Here is a 24,442-nt window from a genome sequence, read left to right as displayed (position 1 = left end):
TAATAAATTTTCAGAATGCAAAAATGATCAGGTGCAATACAGCACTGCATGAGGGTTAGTTCGTTTGTTAATTACTGCCTTTCATGTCAATGCTGGTGAACATTATAAGCCTTGAAAATAAGTTAAATTTATTAAATGAAGAAAAAACGATTTGTCTTAATGTTTGTTTTGCTTGTTTTACTTGTCTTTTTTGAACCAAGTATGTCTGAGCAATACTAAAGATAAAAACTAAACACAGCTGATGTATAAGTTCTACTTGTAATTTAGGGAATCGGTTCGATGTTTTTTCTTCAGTGAGTTTTTGACGTGTGGCTCAACTTAAAACTGATTTGTTAATTTTTTTTTAAATGTCAAGTTATCAAATCAAAATTAAATTTGTGTATACTCTTTGTGTGGTTCCCTCCGGAACATGGGTGATTGTCTTCATCTCATTTTAATCGGGAATAAGAGTTTGGTTAGCCGGTATTCACTTCGTAGTAATGGCCGGGTCGCCGGTGGCTGGCCGCTGTCGTTGATGATAACGACCCCCGCCCATGTGACCAATATTTGACCAATCAGAATGCATACTCTCCGCGGTATTTAATAACACTTTTTAAAAAGACGAAAACGACACCACGTGTTGAAATTTACCTCTTGCACCTTACAATGCTATTCAACTCTTTTGCCATTTTGGAAGTCTGTTGTTTGTAATCTTCCTCTATCAAATGCATAGTGTGACAATAAAGTACGCACCAAAAGGCACATTTTTACAAACAAAACATAAAACACAAGATAAAGTATTGCTAATCGTAGAAATTCAACTTAATAACTGTATCTTTATTATTTCATCTATCTGCGTATATAATTATTGTATTGCAAAATAGTATACAACTGGCTCTGTTTTGCATTCACATTGTATTTCTTTCTACAATCGTCATTGAAAAACACAATCATTATGACCCACGGATACCCGGGCACATGCAAGTTTGATTTGATTCTATTAATTATTCGTTAATGTATAAATAACAAAAGACGTCAGAACAATATATGAAAAACAGTAACAACAACAATCACGTTAAACGGTAATTAGTAATATACAAAAAGTTGTCTTGAAGGCTTGGTTTTTGGAACAGTTTGGTCGTTTTAATCCTATATAATGTAGATTAAAAATAATCTTTGAAAAGTTTCATTTTAAAAGGTGGTCGCGTCTTGGGGACATCGCCGAAAATCCGGAGCGAATGTCCACACACCATTGAAGAATAATCCATGTGCAGGAATACACGGGCGCTTCTTATTAAATTTTTGTGATATGAATATCTTTTATATAACTACTTTGAAGGTAATATTTCTCAAAATGCTTTATATATTCGAAATATACTGTATGTGTTTCTAATCAAAAGTTGTAGGCCGTTAATAAAAAATGGTAACCAAAAGTAGAAAATAGGGCTTTTGCACGGGCCTGAAGTGCGTCTTTAAAAAAAAACATTGAATTGGTCACGTTGTTTACTTGGTAAAAAGACCTGTAAAACAACATATTTTCAAAACCTTTATATAGCCAACAGCAGCATAAAGAAGGCGGTTTGATATTTATTGCCGATTGAGAACTTTGTTTGCATGACGACGATATTATGGTGTGTTCTTGTTAGTCCCCACCACGTCTGTTACTGTTAGGTCTCTTTCTCTGCTGTCTGCGGCGCTGTGTACGTCTTCGGTAACTGTTCTTCTTTGGCTTTTGCGGCCGCTGTGCGTTGCCACCTGAAGGAAACAACAACAAAATGCATTTAAACAGATGTAAGTTTGAGTGTTCTTCTTTTCGGGGGAAAAATCGAGATAAAATAATAATACTCTCGTTTTTTCATGTAGGACTCGAGTCCAACTCAGATTTTCAACATTTGTTGTTAATATACTATAGTCGGTGTTTTGTCACTAGAGACCGGGTAAGAATGTGCTGTTTTAGCTTTATGTCGGTCGTTGTGCATGTTTCAGGTGATTTGCTTTATGCAAACCAATAAATGTCCATCAAAAGATTTTAATCAATTACATTGTAGATACCGGAAAGAATGTGCAGTTTTTCCAGTTCTTATTTTACCATCGTGCCAATCGTTGTGCATGTTCAGGAAAAAATAAATAAACCTACCACCATTTTGTTCCTGAGACTCGTCATCATCATCATCATCCCCATCACCACGACCACCACCGAGGGATGCACCGCCTGTTTCTTCGCTGGACTCTGAGTCGTCTGCCGCCTCAGTGGTTGCCGGGGCCGGAGTGGTTGTAACCGGGGCATTGGTCACCGAGGCAGGGGAGGCGGCTTCAGGTGTGGTGGTAGGGGCAGTTGTGGTTACTGGTGGTCTTCCATCCACTGGGGGAAAAGTAGGATAAAATGATTATTTATGGTTATCGAAAACGATTGATTAAAATATACAACCGTAATAATGTCATCTGAATTGTATTAAAACGGATTTGGAATATATGGGAATATGAAATTATTCATGATATTAAATTCGGCACAAGTTTCTTAACTTTGTATTTCTCGCCAACGCTTCTATAAGTTTCAACAAGATTTTACGGCAAGCTTTGGTTTAATTATTCGTCGAGACGAGTTTATAGAGAGACCGACTTCATATTATGACACCACTTACCTTGGCAGGCAAATTCGTATTCCAGGTCAACGCACTTCTGTCCGGTCAAACATGGGTTACTGAGGCACTCGTCGCCATCTGGTTAAAATAATTCATTTTAAAAATTAATTTAAAAGTTTACTGAATAATATACATCAGAAATAAAGTGAACCAGTAAATAATAATAAAAGTGAATTGTCTTATATAGCGCACGTATCTACCAAACAAGGTACTCAAGGCGCTTAGTATTATATTACACAGAAAGAATTGGTTATTAAGTTATGAATTGTGAGACCCAATTATGTAGCACCTTACAAGGGTTTACAAGGTGCTATGGCGCATACAGCAGCCACAGCCAGGAACACCGGGGCAAACCCCTTCTCTTTTCGATAAGTGCACTGGGTTCTTTTACATGCGTTACACAACACATGGGACCAACGGCTTTACGTCCCATCCGAAGGACGAAGCAATGGTTATGTGTCTTGCTTAAGGACACAAGTGTCACGGCTGGGGACTCGAACCCACACTCTGCTGATCAGAAACACCAGAGTTTGAATTCGGTGTTCTTAACCGCTCGGCCACGACACTTCCACGAGTGTTGTTAGGTCAGTCGGTGCTTTGTTCTTAGAAACGTTTTTATTTTCACTTTTGAGGTTGCTTAATGGTAGTTGAACCTTGGTCGACCCAAACCAACTGCCATTAGGGGAAAATGGCCACCCACTCTTACGGTCCCCAGTAGCACAATTGGTTAGCGCGTTGTACTTATAGACAGTAACCTAAACGCGTTGCTGTGAGGATATGCAACGGTTGTGAGTTCGAGCCTCACCTGGGGAAATGTATGGCCATGATTTTGTTTTAATGAAATATATCTTTTTTGAAACAATTTTACTCATTTTGCTCTTACATCCACTTATTCTCGCCGTCCCCAGTAGCACAATTGGTTAGCGCGTTGTACTTATAGACAGTAACCAAACGCGTTGCTGCGAAGATATGCAAAGGTTGTGAGTTCGAGCCTCACCTGGGGAAATGTATGGCCATGATTTTTTTAATCTGAAATATCTTTTTTGAATTTTTTTTTATTCATTTTGCCCTTACATTGCCACTTATTGTCGCCGTCCCCAGTAGCACAATTGGTTAGCGCGTTGTACTTATAGACAGTAACCAAACGCGTTGCTGCGAGGATATGCAAAGGTTGTGAGTTCGAGCCTCACCTGGGGAAATGTATGGCCATGATTTTGTTTTAATGAAATATATCTTTTTTGAAACAATTTCACTCATTTTGCTCTTACATTGCCACTTATTCTCGCCGTCCCCAGTAGCACAATTGGTTAGCGCGTTGTACTTATAGACAGTAACCAAACGCGTTGCTGCGAGGATATGCAAAGGTTGTGAGTTCGAGCCTCACCTGGGGAAATGTATGGCCATGATTTTGTTTTAATGAAAAAGATATTTTTTGAAACAATTTTACTCATTTTGCTCTCACATTGCCACTTATTCTTGCCGTCCCCAGTAGCACAATTGGTTAGCGCGTTGTACTTATAGACAGTAACCAAACGCGTTGCTGCGAGGATATGCAAAGGTTGTGAGTTCGAGCCTCACCTGGGGAAATGTATGGCCATGATTTTTTTAAACTGAAATATCTTTTTTGAATTTTTTTAAACTCATTTTGCTCTTACATTGCAACTTATTCTCGCCGTCCCCAGTAGCACAATTGGTTAGCGCGTTGTACTTATAGACAGTAACCAAACGCGTTGCTGCGAGGATATGCAAAGGTTGTGAGTTCGAGTCTCACCTGGGGAAATGTATGGCCATGATTTTGTTTTAATGAAATATATCTTTTTTGAAACAATTTTACTCAATTTGCTCTTTCATCCACTTATTTTCGCCGTCCCCAGTAGCACAATTGGTTAGCGCGTTGTACTTATAGACAGTAACCAAACGCGTTGCTGCGAAGATATGCAAAGGTTGTGAGTTCGAGCCTCACCTGGGGAAATGTATGGCCGTGATTTTTTTAAACTGAAATATCTTTTTTTAATTTTTTTTATTCATTTTGCTCTTACATTGCCACTTATTCTTGCCGTCCCCAGTAGCACAATATTGGTTAGCGCGTTGTACTTATAGACAGTAACCAAACGCGTTGCTGCGAGGATATGCAAAGGTTGTGAGTTCGAGCCTCACCTGGGGAAACGTATGGCCATGATTTTGTTTTAATGAAATATATCTTTTTTGAAACAATTTCACTCATTTTGCTCTCACATTGCCACTTATTCTCGCCGTCCCCAGTAGCACAATTGGTTAGCGCGTTGTACTTATAGACAGTAACCAAACGCGTTGCTGCGAGGATATGCAAAGGTTGTGAGTTCGAGCCTCACCTGGGGAAGTATCTGGCATTTTTATTTTTTTACAATACCACTTTACAGCGTGTTCCTTTTTGCATTCCCATTTACCTAATCGGTATATCACCACAGTGCAGAAGCCTGAGGAAATTATGCGAAGATGAGTTCGAGCCTCTATACGGGGGAAATGTCTGACAATCTACTGAATTTGTCTTTTTATTCGGATATGGAGCTGAAACAGGGTTACCCCCTCTACAGTCCGTAAAAGGATGTAGGCGCGGCATGTGGTATCCGATCCGAAACTGCATGGCAGAGCAGAACGCACATACCAGTCACGCTATTATTGCCTGAATGGACATTATTGGTAATTGTCAAAGACCAGTCTTCTTAATACTTGGTGTATCTCAGCATATGCACAAAATAATACACCTGTGAAAAATTGAACTTCAATTGATTGGTCGTCGGAGTAGTTGCGAGATAACTATGAAAGAAAAAAACACCCTTGTAACACGAAGTTGTGTGCTTTCAGATGCTTGATTTCGAGACCTCAAATTCTAAATATGAGGTCTCGAAATCAAATTCGTGGAAAAACTACTTCTTTCTCGAAAACTACGTCACTTCAGAGGGAGCTGTTTCTCACAATGTGTTATACTATATCAACCTCTCCCTATTACTCGTAATCAAGAAAAGTTTTATGATAATAATTATTTTGAGGTATTACCAATAGTGTCCACTGCCTTTAAATGAAACATGCTTTTTGCTCTTTTCATTTATTCAGAACAAAAAAGTATTGTATAATAATAGGGATATCGGTTCGGATAATGTCTTTTAAATTTGACCTTTAATACTGACCTATCCTATAGCTGACACTGAATCCTTCTCGTGTATTAAACACATCTGTGTACAGATTCAACCACGCCCTGTCCCCTGGTACCTCAAAGGTAACCGGCATCCCCATGGTCGCATTCAAACCCTCTGCTCCAAACGATCGCAGATTCTCCCGATAGTCAGCGAGTGAACCATTGCCGATCGTCAATTCATCAACTCCCTCCAGACTCAATGCGTTTATGGTGATTTCGACTTTCTTGGCGTCAGGGACCCCGACGAAGTAACTGCAGTCTTGGTTGTTTGGATAAGGGGTGGGGAAACCGGGGGAGGTTATGACACCCTGTCTCTGACCGTAGAAGTTCCGGTTTGGGTCATTGCAACTAGAAACTGAAACAGGAAAAAACCAAAATGAATCAGTCGCTGGAAAGGAATTATGATAACGTCCGGGGTGGATAGTTCAACTTCTCAACTTTTGACGTGGACCTACTTCTGTTTTAATTTGCTGTATAAGAACTAATTTAGGTTTTCCCAGCCAATTTCAGCAAAAATCTACCCGATTATTTCATTAACGCGCCGCTGAATAACCACGCATACCTGTTACCCTAATCTACTCAAACTATAATATATAGCTATAAAAATGCATTAATTTCGTTTTTGTTTTTCTCATTCAGGTTCGCTTCAGTCATGCTATTTCATTTGTACACCAACTACATTTTGACCATTGCCATAGTTAAATTTCTACTACATCTTTAAACACTGGATGACAGAGCAGTTATTTCCAAACGAAATGTATTAAGCCGGGTGCTAAAATTAATGGATTTTTGTTGAAAATGGCTGGGAAAACCTATAACCGGGATTTTTTTTTTACCATTACTTAGAGGATCATTTTGATGGTTTTAATGAAACACTTACCGATTTCAGTCTGGCAGTAATCGCCTTGGTAATCCACAGGACACTGGCAGTAAGGGCTGCCACTTGGTTTGGGGTCACACACTGCATTCTGCTTGCAGGGATTGGGGTTGCATGATACTGAGAAACGAGAGATTCAAGATAATTGGCTAATTATAATGAGAACAGGTGTTTAACATGAGATTTGGGTTGAGATTTTATGAAGATTTTAAATAGAATTGTGTAATAGACCTCATCTTACATGCGATTGGCTTTTCAAAAATGAAGTTTCAAACTCGATATCAAGTGACTGTTTAAAATGAGATTTCGGGTTGGAGTTGTATGAAGATTTAAATAGAATTGTTTGATAGACCTCATACTTACATGCGATTGGCTTATCACAAGTGAAGCCAAATTCGATGTCAATGCAAGTTTCTCCTGGCAAGCAAGGTTTCGGCAAACACTCGTCTCCGTCTAAAATAGATAACAAAACAGGTGTAAAATAAACCACCTGACAGCACCAACTGCTCGTGTTTTTCATTGGTGATCAAGTGTGCACTTTGGTGGATTTTGAGTTTGCATCGGGAATAAAGAATATAATGTTCTGTTTACTCTTACACCGATGTGTATTAAGCACTGAATTCTTTGTACTTTCTTCGAGTTCTGTGAACAAACCAACAGGCATATCACACGGGTGTGATTCCACGATATTGTGACCACTGAGCTGTAGTCCGGTGCTATAGGTATAGTGCGAATCCTATGTGCTAGCAGCGGGAACCGCAATGATTTAATACATGCTAGTTTTTCACTGGGAATAAAGAATATAACCTTATTTGATTCAACATTAAAATAAAGAAGAGTAGACGGAAATCAAACTGCAACATTTGTTTGTTGATGGTAGGGGAGTTATTGCAAGCTTTCACTTTGAATACCAGCTGTTAATTAAACAAAATGACACATGTAACATAATGTGTCAGGTAAAACAAATAACAACCAACCTATTCTCCATGTTACGTTAAATCCCGTATTCTGGTCTACAGCGTCCGTCACCAGATTAAGCCACGCCTTGTTCCCCATCACGGTAAGGGGCCCCGGCAACGGCGAGCCAGACGGCATGCTGTACGATACCAAACTCGCGGCACCGTCAACAAAGGGCCCACTCCCGATTGTGACATTGTCTCTCGATGCCTGTAGACCAAGAGAGTGGAAAGTGAACTCTATTTTCTTGGCGTCTGGGGTACCGATGAAGTAGGCACAGTCCTCGTTGTTTGGGTAGTTCATGGGGAAGTTTGGAGACGCTATCTGACCATCTCGCTGGTTGTAGAAATTCCGTGTGACGTCAGAACAGTTACCGGCTGAGTAGTATAAGTAGAAGCAAAAATTAACGGTAAGTAACAATTTTAGATGAAAGCTCTTTAACTTACTTCGATTTTTGTTGGAATTAATTCAATCACGGTACCCGTCCTAGGGACCAATTTCATAGAGCTGCTTTATACATTCGATAATTTCTATAAACATAGATTGATGTGAGCATGCCATATCAAACACAATCGATGTTCCTGATCATATTTTTGATTAGTTTCAAACTATTAATAAATAGCATATTAAAATAAATAATGAATCTGGTTCTATATCACCACTTACGAGAGATAATTTGGCAATAATCTCCTTCGAATCCCTCCAAGCACGCGCAGTACGGCGCACCAGCAGGAGTCACACTACACACTCCGCTGTTCTGACAGGCGTTTGGGGTGCACATCCCTATAGGAGAGATGAAATCACATAATATTATTGTCCACCAAAGATAACTGACGTGTTTGCTTAATCTAACAATGAATATAGACTTTTGTTTTTCAACGTCACAGCCTGAGTTGTTGCCAACCGAGATTGGAAAACTATGGAAAGCCGTAAGGTCAAAATGCAAAGCATTAAACAGAAATGTAAAGATCGTAATCAATGTTACAAAAGTATTATAACAAGTGTCGAATTTGTTAGAAACAAAGCAACCAATCGTGGAATGTGTTTTTTTGTTAATCGAAATTTTGCAAAATTTGTTCACAACATCTGTTAACACAACTTAATGTGATCGGCTGCCATGCCAACCATGCAGCGCGCATGTTTATCAACAATGGTAGGGCATTTTTATCTGAATTAATGAATTAAAGATGCAGGATGAGGAAACTGGGTTGTAATGATGCTCGCTGAGTACAAGAAGCAGTGAATACAAGTTAGAAGTATTGCTGTTATAAATAGTAGGACGTTTCTACTAAGTACAGTGGCATAACACAGTAGCATGAATTACCTGTCTGGATATTTGTGCAGGTGTAGTAATATTCCAAATCAGTGCACATTTCTCCCGGTGGGCAGAGGTTCGGTGTACATTCGTCGCCGTCTGCAAATTGTAAACCAACATATTTTGACGTTAGTATACACAAACAAGAAATAAAACAATTATTTTATGCCATTGTAATGGTGTTTTTTAAATAGCTGTATTTAATATTATCCCTTCTTGATTAAACCTTTATTGTGGTAAAAATTTGATAATAAAAGTAGAGACACAGTGAGTTTATGTATACCACCCACTGATAAACTTAGTTGATGCGATGGTTTATGACAACTTTATAACTAGAGACATCGTCAGGAATTCTTTAGTTTTTGCAAAGTTTTTTGAAAACTAAAGATTAGAAGAAAAAATATAATTCTTTAAATAGTCAAAAGATAAATGTTGTAATGTTATAAAACGCACAGGTTGTTATCGCGTATTGTAACAAGTTATTTGTAGATTTTTTTTTTAAAGTAGAGACACCGTTAGTTTATATACCAGAAAATCGTTGGATTCTTTAGTTTTTCGATGGTTAAGAACAAAAGAAAGAAATATTCTTAGCCGAAAAATAAATGGTGCAATTTTTATAAAAGCATAGAGAGTGTATTTTAAGTAACCAACCTATTCTATAGCTGATGTTAAAGCCCATCCTCTGCTGATTTTGATCAGTGAAAAGATTCATCCACATTCTGTCTCCAACCATCTCAATCGGTTCTGGGAGTGGGTTATACTCAGACAAGTCAAAGGTGTAGGTAGCTATCTGGAAGTCAGCCACTGGACCCATCCCGATGGCCAGTTCATCCTTACCATCCTCCAACTGGAGAAAGTTGAAAGTTATCTCTATCTTCTTGGAGTCAGCAGCTCCGATGAAATAGGGGCAGTTTTGGCTATTTGGATATGGGCTGGGAAAGTCCTGGGAGGTGACGATTCCTTTTTTGGCACCGTAGAAGTTTCGTGTAAGGTCGCCACATGCTCCAACTAAGAAAGGACAACATGATCCAAGTTACAGAAATTTTTACAAATAAAGGACATATTTTACATTATTATGTTGTTTCCATAATTCTATAGATTAGAATTGTATCTAAGAATTTTTTTTTTTTTTTTAGACAGGTTTACAGTTTAAATATTGGTAAAACAACCAAACCATAAAAGGTTTTAAGAAATATTAATTTAATTTTCTGTGGTCTTTTACTTCAACAAGTTTTTAAAAGTTTCTTAAAATTTTAAAGGGCTTAGAATGAATATTCATGTGTGCCCCAGATAGGCCTAGAACAAACATTGATTAAAAATGCACAATCTTTAGAAATTGCTGGAGTACTGTTGATATACAAACATCTCTGAGAGTATACACTTCGAACGATTAAAATGCAATATTTGGGTTGGATTGAATTGGACCCTGTTTTAGACGACCTTCCAGTCAACGGAACTTGGCAAACTCCCACAAGGGGAAATAAACACAAAGCTGGCAACTGTCAACCTTTCTCACACAACTGTGATTCAGTAAAACTATAGATGACAATACTTGCTCTATACATATGGACATTGTAAAATCAGGGGTTAGCTTGGTAGGATTCGAACCAACAACCTGTGATTGCAAGTCCTTTCTGGAGTTGAAGGGTTTGATGAGTTGATGGTGTACCTACCTGATGGGATTTCACAAAATTCTCCTTCATTAGATTCTGTACATTCACAGAATGGAGCTCCGTTGGGTTTCACTACACAGACTCCGCTTTGCTGGCATGGGGCGCTGATACAAGTATCTGCGAAGAAAAGATTTTGTTTTTTAAGATTTTTGTATTTTGTTTTTAAAATATATTTATTACAAGTTGTTATGAAGAAACATTCTGCAATGAGTCTGCTTCAGCTAGGAATTGTTTGGCATGAATAGGATGTAATTTGCATTGGGGATAAAGGATAATAATCAGTTGGGGTTTTACCCTTGCACTGATGTGTCCTGACACACATCGGTGTATAAGGGTGAAACCAAAATCAATGAATATGATAAAAAATACAACATTCTATGAAATTCTCTTGAAGTTACAATGTATAACCTCTTTCCAGCCCAATAATTGCCGCCCTTCTTCCACACTTCCAAATGGCCGTGACATTATGACCCAGGCGACACTTTGTCACGATTGGGGGAACCACAAAGGATTGACATCCGACACCGAACCAGGATGTGACACCATGTTGGTTGAAACCATTATGACAGTGGCTTTCGCTTTGACTGCTGACGGTATCCTTTTGACCGATTTGTTGATTAACGGTTTTTCGACCTATAGTTTTCTATAGATCGCTGGACGAGTCCCAATAAATTGTAGTTTTGGATATGCTGTGGTTGTTCTGCATTAGCAAGACAAAGGCAAGTTTGCATATTTTGCTCGCATTGGCTCATAGTTAATTTGGCTAATTGGTGAAACCATGCCCTGGACCTGGGCCCAATTTAATGGCTCTGCTTACCGTAAGCACAGAATCGGCGCTTACGGAAGCAGGGAATTATGTGCTTCCGGTACCCCGCGTTACTATAGGCATTCTACGCTTACAAGGCTATAGCGCAGAAATTCGGCGCTTGCACGTAAGCGGAGAATCGTGATCGTAAGCGCAGAATTCGGCGATAAGCAGAGCCATTAAATTGGGCCCAGATTTTTGGCATAGGCTCCGGCTGTTAGTTGGAGTAGTGAGTGTTTTCTTAACGGGGTTTCGTACAACAGGTGGACAGAGCCCAAGCAGAAGCCCAAACACCAAAGCAGTGGTTTCAAAAAGGACCTCATAAAACTCAAACAGAACCGTCTCTCCATGCAGGGAGGATGGTCTCTCCTTTGAGTGTTACGCTGCGCAAGTGAAGGACTCATAAAGTGAATATATTGGCGGTAACTCGTAAGATCTCTGCATTTTTTTTCCCTTGTAATGCGCCAGTATAGTATATCTACTGGCGCATTACAAGGAATACAACAATTGTATATAGGTCACTGCGCAATATAAGATCACGTTGAAAGGGACGTGTATGACCTATATGGGTAAAACAAAAACATGCGGCATAACGAGCGTTAACAGGGCACGGCTCCAATTACCTTTGCTCAAGTTTAATAATGGGGTAAACAACAAATAACCAAGGTGAACTCCATAGACACATGATGGTAAACAAACAAAGGCTGCATGCTATATCATGTTTCGGCAGGTGGATATACCATTCGGATATAGATGCAGTCATTGTGAAAAGGACTTTAGATGCAGTTTGACATACATGTTTCTTTACTTGGGAGAGCAGTACAGTTTGACTGTTCAGATTACTTTATTTTATTTATTTGAATGGAGTAATAAGACTGGTAGGCTCTATTGTTAAAAGATCTATATTCTACGACTGCACAGATTACATAAAGAAATCAAACAAGTGGTTGCTTTGTCTACTATATAACAATGCAACAAAAATGAGTAATTGTTAGGGCTTTTAAAATAAGTTTAGTTTAGTCTACTTTCAATGATCCGTTTTGATTTGAAAGAGTCGGCGCAGAAGGAAAAATCAAGAGTCAGCAAAACAAGAATAATATGCAACCAAATTAAGTCCAACACCATCAACATAGCGCACATTGAGTTTTTGATTACTTGCGTAGGCCTATACCCAGTGCCTCAACGAACTGTTTTGAATGTCGTACTCTTGTGATTCAACCAAAATTATTCTAGATTTTAAAATAAAACTCACAAAGTTGAAAACTGTTGTTAGATTTTTGTTTTACCTTGTCCATGGACGAGAGCTCCGAGGAGGACGGTCAGCAGCACGGCACCGAGGGGTTGCATGGCTGGTTGCGGGGTTTCAATTTATCTATCAGAGTACTGCTTCAGCTCAAACTTTGTTTCTTTCAAACGCTATGATCGCCACTTGTTTCTTCACTATAGACAGGCTCTGAAATTGCCTTTTACGTCTGCGATTTAGTGGTCCTAATCAACTATTTCCTACTTTTATAGCTGCTGCTATGCGAGGGTTTAATATGACATTTCCGGTGGGTGACATGACTGTGTTTTTGTGTTTTGTGTTTTGCTGCACTTCGTTTATGAGTTTGTTATGGCAACTTTTTTTTCTTGTCCTGAGGGGGGATTACGTGTTTGGCTGACACGTACGTTGGTCGGTGATTCATGAAGGTCAACCGAGGCCAAGTTTCAAACTGATGATATTAACATAAGTCTATCTTTAAAGGCACTGGACACTATTGGTAGTTACTCAAAATAATTGTTAGCATAAAAACTTACTCGGTAGCGAGCAACAGAGAGCTGTTGGTATGCATAAAACATTGTGAGAAACGGCTCCTTCTGAAGAAACGTAAATTAGAAAGAGGTAACTTCGCACCCAAATAATAAAAGACTTCAGCTGAAGTTTTTTATAACGCCCTGAAAGCACACACAAAGTATTGCAACAAGGATGTTTTTTCTTACATTATTCTCTTGCAAATTCGATGACCAATCATATTGAGCCCAAAATGTTCACAGGTTTGTTTTTTATGCATAATGTTGAGATACACCAAGTGAGAATACCGGTCTTTGACAATAGTACCAAACGTGCAGCGCCTTTAACATCAGTCTATATTTAATGTCGTGTGGTCAGAAACTCACAGGATCCTGAAACAACTTGCGTCAATGCACCATTGCGCGGGTTAATATCTTGCGTGACATTAGCCCGGGTCCTTGATTTTAACCTTGTCAAGTTGGCCGTATTTTATGAAACTAATAATACTGGACAACCTTGGTCTCTAATGGGGTAATGAAACCAGATAATTAAGCCACTCACTCACTTTAGTACCACCGGGCCGCTTAGGATAAGATGATCTTATCTATGCCCAGATGTAGTTCCACGAAAATGAAGTAGGCCTCCTATACCCGCTAAAGAGGAACTAGGAATTACTTCAAGTAAAAATTGGGGAGATTCAAGTTTCAATGCGGGGGAAACAGGAAAGTTGCATTTTGATGCATCTCACACGTTCACACTGCATCTGATTCTTTACTGAAACACAGGCCCAGATGAACGAGATATCAGCTTTCCGGTTATCCTCTGTGGTAGAACCCTAGTGACGTCATTATCGTTTCGATGGTGACTCACTGCGAGCGTGATAGGAGTTCAAAAGTGACCGTGACTTTGATCAATTTATTTGTTGTTGACGACCAATTACTTGTTTACACTTAATTGTAGATGGCTAAAGACGTTTGAATTTCTGACTGCCGATAAAATGGATTTGAAGAATAAGGCCCTTGGATGACTGAACATCCGGTGTGAGATGTGGCAGAGGGGAGAGATTCTGTCCCCCGCCCGGCCGGAGATTCGGCAAACCTCTTCTGTTAGCGCCCTCTTTTGAATCATCCTCCTCCAGCCCACTTGATTTCATTGATTTCATAGAGGGCATGCAGAATCTCGGCAGGTGTAATTTAATTAGAGGACTGAATTTGTTTTTCTGAAGAAATGCTGGTTCTGAAAATAACCAGGATTGAGACAATAAGAGTTCTCTACATTGTCTTATGAACACTTATCACAAAAATGTTGGTACTCGTAAACACCTACCATTTCCTTACTCTATGCACCTACTAACTAAAAGGCCACTGTCACCCCTACTATTTAAAAAAAAAAATGTTTTTTGTAAACAAGAATTCTTGTTTAAAAACAAGTCTACAGAAACAATAACACCAAGAACTGTAAACTTCCAATCACCGTCATTTTGTTTTAAATTAATTGAACCTACTAAATAAAAACCATGAGTTAATTGTGTGTGCCGCCGCGTCGTGTGGATGTCACTAAAAAGTCGATTATGCTTTGTTGTTATAGCCCCCTCAATCGGTGAAACTTATCGCTTCGAAAATAAACAGGTGCCCACATTTTGCGTAAAAAGAATACACACAAAACACAGTTCACCAGTCAACAAATAAATTAACGGCCACAATCAACGAAAGCATGGCGGCCGAGTTAAGTCCAGGAACGCCGGCGAATAGGCACGAAAAAAGCCTCGGTTTACTCACAACAAAATTTGTGGCTCTCCTCCAAGAAGCTAAAGATGGAGTCCTTGATCTTAAAATGGTATGATGGCCGGGTTTGGGGGAATTGGTCGTACTTTGGGGGTAGTTCCAGTCATTTTTAATTTGTTGTCAAGTTTTGTTTTGTGTACAAACTGGATTGTGTGTATCGGAATGCAGGCTAGAACTCTTTTTGCAGCTCGATCTGTCATTCTGTGTGCACCTAAATCGTGGAACTGTTTGAATGTAGGGATAACTTTCCGTATGGCGCCACCACTTTTTCACTCATTTTTACAAAAAGGGATATATCAATCAGGTAAATTAGATACTATATTATTTTATTTCGAATGAAAAAGTGGTGGCGCCATACAGAAACTTTTCCGAATGTAGTGTTGGATCGTGTTTCAATTCAAGATCCAGTTGTGACTGCGTTTAAATGGTTTACTAGAAATTGATCAACCAACTCAAAATCCCATAGATGGGTAATTTTTCCTTATTGTGGTTATCCTTCCCTCCACCATTTTTAAAAACTATATTTTAAAATTACATTAACAAAATCAAACTTTTAAACCTACACAAAATACAAAATAGGAAATAGGCCTACTTTTTAGTTAATTTTAAATGAAATTGAATGAAAAAAGTGGTGGTAGGATTGCCTACCAGGATTTCCCTTTATCATAATTTAGGATAGCCTACAGACATTTTAAAGAAACTCTTCGAGTCTTCTTATTTTCATTTAAAATAATGGAGATTTATTTGTTTTGTTTTTTGTCGGAATAGACTTTAGAAAAATAGAACAAGATTTAAAGAAATAATCCATAAATTTGGGTTTGTGAGTGAGTTACACACGAGGGCCAACTATATGATAAGGTTATTTAAAAAAAATCACAAAATTTATATTTACCTTATAACTTGATGTTAATCAAATAAATTTGAACTAATAAAAAATTGTAAAGTAAAAATTTCAAATTTCAATTCAATTTATTATCTAATGCCAATGCAATGGCATTAGTATTAATAGTAATAATTACAAACATTTCAATTACAGTCAATTTGACACATTGTTTGAATGGACGTATGTACAAATACTAACAAAAGTATTATTGTGTTTTTATTTTACAGGCAGCTGACACATTAGCAGTACGACAGAAAAGAAGAATTTATGATATAACAAATGTTTTAGAAGGAATTGGCTTAATCGAGAAGAAATCTAAAAATAGTATCCAATGGAAGTAAGTCTACAAACTGTTTACTGTTTATTGTCTTTTAGTATTTGTTTGGTGTCTCTAAAAGTTTGAAAGTAGCCACTGAGTACGTACGTTAAACTAAAGTGAAAGATGATCAGTGGTGTATACGCTTGTCTTAATACTTATGCATGAGTACGTCACAATTCTAATCCAATGCGAGGCCTTAGGCGCAGCCACTGCAAGTCGTAGCGGACGTGCGCCTATAGCCTCATTTTGGGTAAGAATTATGACGTCATGCATGAATATTAAGAGAGGCGTATTGTTGGATATATATGCCCAGTTAAAGCCATTATACACTTTCGTTAAACAGTATTGTCCAAGTCCCACACTTCGTGTATCACAACTAACAGGAAAAAAAAGCGAGAAAATAACGGGAAAACCCACCCTTGTTTCCGCACGTTTCGCCGTGTCATGACATGTGTTTAAAATAAATCCGTAATTCTCGATATCAAGAATTGATATTGTTTTCTCAAAAAGTAAAGCATTTCATGGATATATATTTCAAGAGAAGTCTTTCACCATGTTTTCTGTACCGAAAGTGTATAATGGCTTTAAAAAAAAAATATACACTGATAGTTTTTGTACCTCAAAGTAAAACTGAAAGGTAAGCAAACTTCAAAGCCCTCGGAGGTTTAATCAACCCTTAAGCGGATTTTTAGTTTTATCTGAAATATTCATCAAGTTATAACAAAATAACCATGGGTGACAACCAGGCCTGTACTCTTTGTTTTGGAAAGGGCAAGGGCACAAAGGCATTCTCTCCTTGGTAAAGGACACCCCTATGAGGAAATTTTAATTTCCAGTGGCGCGTTTCAAGGACACCAAGGCAATAACCAGGGGGCATGGAGGAAATGCCTCCGTGAGGTATCAGGCCAGGCCTGTCAAACTATTGAGCAATTTGCAATCACATTACTGACCTTTCAGATTGCACTGTTAAATTTGGTAGATAAGCTTTAAACAACGCTATTAAATCAATGAAACAACAGTCGATGAAAGTTTTTTTTTTACCCAATCATCATCAGGGGTGCTGGACCCGGCTGCAACACGACAGAAATGTCGGACAGATTAGACATGTTGAAAGAGGAACTTAAAGAGATGGAGGACGTTGAGGCGGATTTAGATGAGCAAAGAAATAGAGTACAACAGAGTATCAGGAACGTCACAGACGACCAAGAAAACAGCAGATATCCTTTTCATCTAAATCTGAATTATATAGTCGGCAAAGGAAACATCAAACCAACTTTTGTTGTTGTAGAGAAGACAATGGAGCAATTCCAATTTTAGGCCTGGTATGAAAACCCCTATAGGGAAACCTATGCTGTCAGGTAGGGCAAGGCAGCAAACAACTGTCCAGTATTTTCACAAGAACGTTCACAGAGGTGACCGCAAGTGCTTACATCTCTGGACTCGGCTTGTGCGCACTGTCACCAACCCTCAGAAATCTGGGAAACGATTCATGCATGAACCATTGGAATCGTTGATTTGTTTATCAGATGCAAATGTTATTAGGTAAACATAGGGTCCAAACTTTAAAGGGAATCCTTTCTCAAAATAGTTTATACTATCAACAGCTGTGCTTCTCACCAAGTAAGTATTTATGGTCATTGATGTTCAGAGTATTTAACAATCTATGACCCTACCTTTAAAATGAAAAATACTAGTGGTAAGTTAGCCCTATAATATCCCAATATCGGTTTAAAAGTGGTAAGACATAGTTAAAGGGGACCAAGGCGGAATGTTGTAGATATCCAACCTGATTGAATAATTATTTTTTCCCTGCGTAGTTGATAGTTTTTGAAAGTGTAGTATCCTTAACTGTTTATTTCACATTGGCATATGTAACCCATGAGGATCTGTGTAGATGTTTTACGGGGGACACGCTGCTTGCGATTCAAGCCCCTTCAGGGACACAGTTACAAGTTCCTGTACCAGAAAATGTAAGTGTTTGTAAAAATTTGAAATGCCCATCTCAATTTTCTCAAAGCTCTCTTTAAATTTGGCTTTTGTTACTGTCTCATTTGTTGATAACTAGCCAAACAAACAAGTTTGGTGGCCACTTCTGTATCATTATTCTACTTCTCTCCTCAAAACTCAACAAATTACACACTACTACTACACAGCTGGCGCAGAACATTGGCGGTAAGCAGAGCCATGAAGTTGGGCCAAGGTCCAAACTGGAGGTCAATCCATGTTTTAATTTTGACCATTGCTAAAGTGGCTGTTAGTGGTTTTTTTTTATGAGCATTTGTTAATTGACCCCTTGTAGGCATGTCACACGCGGCAACTGTGCCACGCTCACGATTTTGGTGGTCAATAGGTTTAAGTGTAAACGCCATATCGCCTAAAATGCGCACTTCACTGAATAGCGCAAAGAGTGACATTGCCCACCAGTATTATCCAAGATTATTCTGATGATGACGTCAGGTGAATTGGGTCAATAAGGATCAACCACTTCAATGTTTACATTTTTAACATTCCACTGATCAATGTTATACAATGATCCATACCTTTTTTTTATCCTAACCAGGGTCCAGCCAATAAAAAACGATATCAAATTCACCTCAAAAGCTACAAGGGTCCCATCTTTGTGACACTCGTCAACAAAGATGAAGCCAGCGATAGTCCAGTAGTAGTACCAGTGCCTCCTCATGACCTACAACCAGCTATCCTCAGCGGTACTGGGGTACCAGTCGGAAGCCGCTTGGTTCCAGCGGAGTCAATTCCTAGGGAGGTCGAGATGCTGCCTAAGGTGGAACCGGAAGTCAAACCCGCTGAAATATTCCCTGTGTCGATAAAGAAGGAAGTTGATGCAAATGGATCCAGTCCTCGTACGTATTGATTGACCTTATTCTTAACAAAACAATTCTGTTGTGAACATTGATTCATGGATTTTGGTCATGAATGGTACCTTCTGTACTTTTTAAAGTTTGCTTGCTTTGTTTTGTACAAATGTGCATTCATACTATGTCCTTTTGATTGGTAAGCAGTTTGAAACGGCTAGTTCTATTTCTAAAAGAGTATAACAGATTATATAATGGCTAAATCTCTTGATATGAACAGCTGTTATGTAGACAATCCCAGGCCTTTAACTTCGCTCTTTAAGGGGCACAGTTATTTTCCTCTTATAAGGGGCACTTCTTAGTCATTCTCTTGAAACCAACTCACGAACACAGGAGTCGAGGAAGATTAAAAAAATGTCTTACACCGGCGTGTTGCAAAAGGACATCGGTGTAGAATCAACAGACGAACTGGCCACCCTTATACAAGACCGAATTACTTAGAAAAGCCATAAGCCTTTTTGAGGTATGGCGGACACAATGCTACAGCACTGTAAAGTTGTGGTAAATTTTGTGCGTATTGACCATAGAAATAGAACGTATGCTATTCAGTGAAGTGCGCATTTTAGGCAACGCGGCATTTACACGTAAACCTAATGACCACCAACATGGTGAGCGTAGCATCAGTCGCGGCGTGTGACACGCGCGTATCATGTCCGCCATACCTCAAAAAGGCTTATACTCGAGCACGCCTGTGGGCGACCGAGTGAGTGAGTGGCACTCTATGGGGAAAATGTGCATTAGTAATTGAAAAGGGCACCACAGCAAAATCACAGGGCACCATGGCACTTACTGTGGGTGCTATGGGTTATTACAAGACATGCCATCAAGACAATTTTTTTCTATTTTTTTCCAACAAAAACTATATAATTTTTTTCTGATTAATAAAATTTCTTTGTGTTTTAACAAGCAGCGGATAGCCTGAAGGACATCCCAACCGATATGTTATTCCAGCCTGGTGAAGATACATTGATGGATTCACAACTATTAGATGAACTTATCTCGGCAGAAAGTAAGACATTAATTTAACCTTTTTGTCTTGGCTAAGTCAAATCGGCAACAAACAACCTTAGATGACTAAGAATGTGTTCCACTTCAGGGCTTGAATTTGGGTGGAAAAAAATCACACGACCAAAGGGCTTTTTGCTCAAAATGTTAACTGGCCCAGAACAGTTTAACATGCATTCTGTTTTTTATTTAAAAAAGCAATAAGACATACGCTTTAAGAAAATATTCATCTCATTTGTCTTTATTGGTATACATACTTCATTAGTCAATATACTTCCTCTGTGGGACCACGGAGAAGGCAAAAAACAAACAGCTTTTAGTAATTCCCTTCTTGGATATTCAGACCATGGGGTTGAATGGTTTGGAGGCGCCTTATCCACAATTTCTCTCTACTCGGGACGAACAGTCTCTCTGTGGTTACCTTATGCCTCAATTTCATGTATCAAATTTCTGTACATTTTAACTTGTCTCACAATCCGTTCATGTGTTCTTGTTTGTTTTATTTTTAGCTGGTTATGTCCCCTTCCTGAGCCTCTCCCCACCTCCTGGAGAACAAGACTACTACTTCAACTTGGACGACAGTGAAGGAGTTTGTGATTTATTTGATGTGGACATCCCATTGCTGGCATAGCGTTGAGAATTGTTTTTTATAAATTAGTATCTTTAACTACGAATCTGTCATGACTGTTTTCAGAGGTTGTCAAAACTGGTTGGATATGGATTTGTCAAAATTCTAATTTTTACATTCCATGAAATTCAAAGTAAGTGATGGCCTTGCATGGTGTGGAAAATAAGAACTTTGAATAGTAGACTTGCAGGTACAACCATTGGTAAAATCTCTTTTGGAGGAGTGCTGGCTCTGAAAAGAGCTGATGTGGTATTGATGTTTCGTCTTGTATGCATGTCTTAAAGAGAAAGAAAAAGATGACCAGAGTATTCTGTTCAAAGTGTTGAGACCTGCTCTTTTCTGAGCCAACACTCCTAAAGAGATTTTACCCATGGTTGTACCCAAAGTCTGCCATTTGTAGTTATTTCTTAAATTTGCAGTACTTGTTTGAAAATTCTGAAAGTCATACTGACTTTGCAAGTCTCTCGTGTTTTTGAACATTGGGCCCTGTTTTCCGCACAAAGCCCTTTGTTCACGCTTAAACCAAAGCGCCTACTAAACCATCGTTCACAAAAAATGTTTGAATACATGCAAGACATTCTTGGTCTATAGACAAGCACACAATGGTCTTTAAACCTTTTATTAAAGGCAGTGGACACTATTGGTAATTACTCAAAATAATTATTAGAATAAAATCTTTCTTGGTGAAGAGTAATGGGGAGAGGTTGATGGTATAAAACATTGTGAGAAACGACACCCTCTGAAGTGCCATAGTTTTCGAGAGAGAAGTAATTTTCCACGAATTTGATTTCAAGACCTCAGATTTATCAACCATCTAAACGCACACAACTTTGTGTGACAAGGGTGTTTTTTTCTTTCATTATTATCTCGCAAGTTCGATGACTGATTGAGCTCAAATTTTCACAGGTTTGTTATTTTATGCATATGTTTAGATACACCAACTGTGAAGGCTAGTCTTTGACAATTACCAATAGTGTCCACTGCCTTTAAATGCACAACTAGGGCTCTTTGTGTGCAAAGGCAATGGGGCACAAGGTTGACATGTATTCAGATTAGTTTATACTATTGCTGGAGGAGAATGTTGTTGATTCAAGAGCAATGGATAACTAAATAATTAGGTAATGATCTTTTAACCAATCTTGTATCATTGTATTTCAAGATCATGTTCACTTGAAAACCACAACATTGACCAAAACTATTCAGGAATGTAAAACTGAAAAAATGACTGTTATTTAACTGCTGTTTCTTGAGTTGATTCAACTCTCTTGTTAGTTTATAATTCACTCCTTAAGGACTGTTGTAGGTATTGCAAGACATTTTCCATATTTGCAGAGTACGTTACTCAGGCCTGTGATCTGTCAGGGATTTCTCACTTTGTGCACTGTCACATTTTATTGAAATGAAAGACTTGGCCCTTGCTATAGACCTTTATCACGGTGTGGCCATCTTGATTTTACTCCATTCCAACTCATTGTAACCAAACTGAGGCTGGACGAAAATATAGTCTGGTGCCATGTTTGCGCATTAATGCTAGCATTCATTACTGTTATGGAAACAGGTAACATGACCAAGATGGTGACAGCATGATAAAGGTCTATGACCAATCCTTCCAATATTGAATCTGAATATTGGCAAAGAATCTGTAAACCTCTAAAATGTAATACCATGTAAATTCAGTGGGCTTCATCCCGATCTCTTTTCCCATGGAATACAGCCATGGGGAGACCCTGGGAGGTTTTTTTTTTGGTTACCCCTGTGCACTTTGCTTTCACAGTGTACCTGCTTGGGTCCCTATTCCATGGGGTTCCATTTGCACTTACCTCAGGGTTTTACCGCTTCCCCCTACTCTATAGTATGGGTGGCTGTTCCCCGGGGTATACCCATGTGTTGGGGTAGATCAGGGGTAAAGCGATCCAAGTGTGAAAGGGCAGGCTGTTATTCCCTGGGGAATAGACGATGTGACCTATGATATCACATGTTTACTAAAGAGCCACAGAGCCTGGACTTCCTGCAGGCACGATTTATACACAGCCTAATGGAAGAAAACATAACATCTTATATTTTATGGAGATTGCACTGTCTAATTCCTATAAACTTTTGATATGATGAAAGGGGGCACAAAACTTGTCCAGCTTTTACTTTCATAACTCTTGGATTTATGTGGAAATTATGACACAAAATATTAACTTATCATAGGACCAGTGCAGTATCTTGCCTGCCAGAATATCCAAAGAATGCACAAGGTCACACTTATTGTAGACAAAGTTCACATGGTCTATAGAGAAGTGTGAAAATGGCTAATGTGGTCAAACTTTCAGGAATGCTCATTTTTATTCAATCACACCTCCGACTATTGTGGGTACCAGTGAACAACATATTTGCAAAGTGGTAAATCAAAGTTATGGCATCATGTAACAAAACATGTTCTGAAATAAGTAAAAGAGAATAATCAATTTAAGGCATTTTGAATGATTTTTGTACAGTCTCAACTTATTTTAAAACATATTTTGCAAAACGATTTTGAAAGTTAGGTTGGATCATTGAAAAGTTTTGTCCAGATTTGTATATATCAATTTAAACCATGACTTAAGGGAAACAATAACTTTGTTCGTTTAAGTTGAGTTTACAAACCTTTTAAACACAAATTCTTAGAATTATTTTGAGAGTAATTATTTTTGCTACGGGAACAGATTCTTGAAAACATCCAACATTGAAGCTGCTGGTATATTCTTTTAGTTTAATTTTAGTTTAGTGTTTTATTTCTTTTTAATTTACTTTGTTTTTAATTCCAATATAGCTACTATATTGGATAACAATATTTGTTGTCAACTTCATATTTTTGTTTTGTGTTTTGTTGCAACAAATAACTACTGGTAAATAATAATATCATGACTTGATATTTAACTTGCTTTGTCATTTTGTCATACATATACTAACAAAAAACAGCAGGGCCCGATTACATAAACCTGGTAAGCACCCAAGTAATATGCTTGGATTTTGTTCTCAGAACTTTGGAAAGTACTGAGTATACAGTGCTTTTGCATCGGAAGGGTTAAACCAATATGCAGAAATTATTGCTTGAAAAAAAATTCTTTGCTAAGCAAAAATTGAGTGGGGCACCAGTCACAACAATGTAACTTAACGTAGTTTTGGCGGGTAACCTGTTTCTGTTAAGCATGACTTTTATGTGCTTAGCAAGTTGTTGTGCTTACTGGTTTTATTAAATTGGCCCAAGTGAGGATATGTAAATAAACATTTATTTGGATTTGGCAAACTATACTTTCTGCACTGAGAAAAAGTAGCCATCTTGCACAGGCTACTAAATGATAATTATCTATGTTTGCACTGTTTGTTTTGTGTTACTTTTTTTGTCTGGAGTATTTGTGTTGATGTTCACATTGGACATAAAATAAATCCACTTAGTTTGGAATACATAGAATGTGAGTGCTTCCCTTTTATTTCATTTTTAAAATGCTTTTCCTTTATTCTTGGGCGAGGTTTGGGAAGTGGATTAGGCACACTGAAAATCAGGAATAGTTTTCGATGTGAAAAAATTACACATTTGTGTATATTATAATGCCAATTTACAATGCAATCAATCATGCTTACAAAAATTAAGGCATTTCAACAAAGCCGTCAATTTGTCTGGCTATTGAGGGCGCTCGACGCCCGGCTTGCTCTCGCAGATGACGTTATTCATGCCACGAGTTTTGGGGCGTTTCACTCAGCATTAAAAAGGGGCGGCTCAGCGATCTA

At 38.4% G+C, this 24,442-nt stretch overlaps 2 protein-coding genes and 8 non-coding genes across 10 annotated transcripts; 9 read left to right on the top strand and 1 right to left on the bottom strand.

Annotated features, from left to right (window-relative positions):
• Positions 1 to 789: 789 nt before the first annotated feature.
• Positions 790 to 12,991, bottom strand: LOC117289719 (fibropellin-3-like). The gene is made up of 12 exons (XM_033770975.1): positions 12,710 to 12,991; positions 10,619 to 10,735; positions 9,597 to 9,953; positions 8,955 to 9,044; positions 8,297 to 8,413; positions 7,651 to 8,007; positions 7,037 to 7,126; positions 6,677 to 6,793; positions 5,789 to 6,151; positions 2,622 to 2,699; positions 2,117 to 2,341; positions 790 to 1,734 (listed from the first exon to the last, which is right to left on the bottom strand). The coding sequence occupies exons 1-12, from the start codon at positions 12,768 to 12,770 to the stop codon at positions 1,622 to 1,624; spliced, it is 2,085 nt and encodes a 694-aa protein (XP_033626866.1). The 5' UTR covers positions 12,771 to 12,991; the 3' UTR covers positions 790 to 1,621.
• On the top strand, positions 3,330 to 3,434 carry Trnai-uau. Its single transcript has 2 exons — positions 3,330 to 3,367; positions 3,399 to 3,434. It is a non-coding gene; the product is annotated as a tRNA-Ile (tRNA).
• Trnai-uau lies at positions 3,523 to 3,626 on the top strand. Its single transcript has 2 exons — positions 3,523 to 3,560; positions 3,591 to 3,626. It is a non-coding gene; the product is annotated as a tRNA-Ile (tRNA).
• On the top strand, positions 3,716 to 3,819 carry Trnai-uau. The gene is made up of 2 exons: positions 3,716 to 3,753; positions 3,784 to 3,819. It is a non-coding gene; the product is annotated as a tRNA-Ile (tRNA).
• Positions 3,910 to 4,013, top strand: Trnai-uau. Its single transcript has 2 exons — positions 3,910 to 3,947; positions 3,978 to 4,013. It is a non-coding gene; the product is annotated as a tRNA-Ile (tRNA).
• Trnai-uau lies at positions 4,104 to 4,207 on the top strand. Its single transcript has 2 exons — positions 4,104 to 4,141; positions 4,172 to 4,207. It is a non-coding gene; the product is annotated as a tRNA-Ile (tRNA).
• On the top strand, positions 4,297 to 4,400 carry Trnai-uau. Its single transcript has 2 exons — positions 4,297 to 4,334; positions 4,365 to 4,400. It is a non-coding gene; the product is annotated as a tRNA-Ile (tRNA).
• Positions 4,489 to 4,592, top strand: Trnai-uau. The gene is made up of 2 exons: positions 4,489 to 4,526; positions 4,557 to 4,592. It is a non-coding gene; the product is annotated as a tRNA-Ile (tRNA).
• Trnai-uau lies at positions 4,877 to 4,980 on the top strand. Its single transcript has 2 exons — positions 4,877 to 4,914; positions 4,945 to 4,980. It is a non-coding gene; the product is annotated as a tRNA-Ile (tRNA).
• A 1,898-nt stretch (positions 12,992 to 14,889) lies between the features above and the next one.
• On the top strand, positions 14,890 to 21,292 carry LOC117289439 (transcription factor E2F5-like). The gene is made up of 7 exons (XM_033770569.1): positions 14,890 to 15,030; positions 16,089 to 16,198; positions 17,236 to 17,397; positions 18,042 to 18,150; positions 18,741 to 19,041; positions 19,964 to 20,062; positions 20,568 to 21,292. The coding sequence occupies exons 1-7, from the start codon at positions 14,908 to 14,910 to the stop codon at positions 20,687 to 20,689; spliced, it is 1,026 nt and encodes a 341-aa protein (XP_033626460.1). The 5' UTR covers positions 14,890 to 14,907; the 3' UTR covers positions 20,690 to 21,292.
• The last annotated feature ends 3,150 nt before the right edge of the window (positions 21,293 to 24,442 follow it).

This window comes from Asterias rubens, chromosome 4, assembly GCF_902459465.1.
Source record: "Asterias rubens chromosome 4, eAstRub1.3, whole genome shotgun sequence".
Lineage (NCBI taxonomy): Eukaryota > Metazoa > Echinodermata > Asteroidea > Forcipulatida > Asteriidae > Asterias > Asterias rubens.
Note: the sequence above shows the minus strand (reverse complement) of the source record. Positions and strands in the feature narration are given on the sequence as shown.

What these genes read in the sequence shown, in the direction of transcription:
- LOC117289719 (XM_033770975.1), bottom strand. Translation starts at nt 12,770, where the DNA reads ATGCAACCCCTCGGTGCCGTGCTGCTGACCGTCCTCCTCGGAGCTCTC. An exon ending in CTGCACAAATATCCAGACAG is followed by an intron (nt 8,414 to 8,954) that starts GTAATTCATGCT and finishes TCTCTCCTATAG; the next exon opens with GGATGTGCACCCCAAACGCC. An exon ending in CAGTGTCAGCTATAGGATAG is followed by an intron (nt 2,700 to 5,788) that starts GTCAGTATTAAA and finishes TATTTTAACCAG; the next exon opens with ATGGCGACGAGTGCCTCAGT.
- LOC117289439 (XM_033770569.1), top strand. Translation starts at nt 14,908, where the DNA reads ATGGCGGCCGAGTTAAGTCCAGGAACGCCGGCGAATAGGCACGAAAAA. An exon ending in GACGACCAAGAAAACAGCAG is followed by an intron (nt 17,398 to 18,041) that starts ATATCCTTTTCA and finishes TGTTTATTTCAC; the next exon opens with ATTGGCATATGTAACCCATG. An exon ending in AAGTTCCTGTACCAGAAAAT is followed by an intron (nt 18,151 to 18,740) that starts GTAAGTGTTTGT and finishes TATCCTAACCAG; the next exon opens with GGTCCAGCCAATAAAAAACG.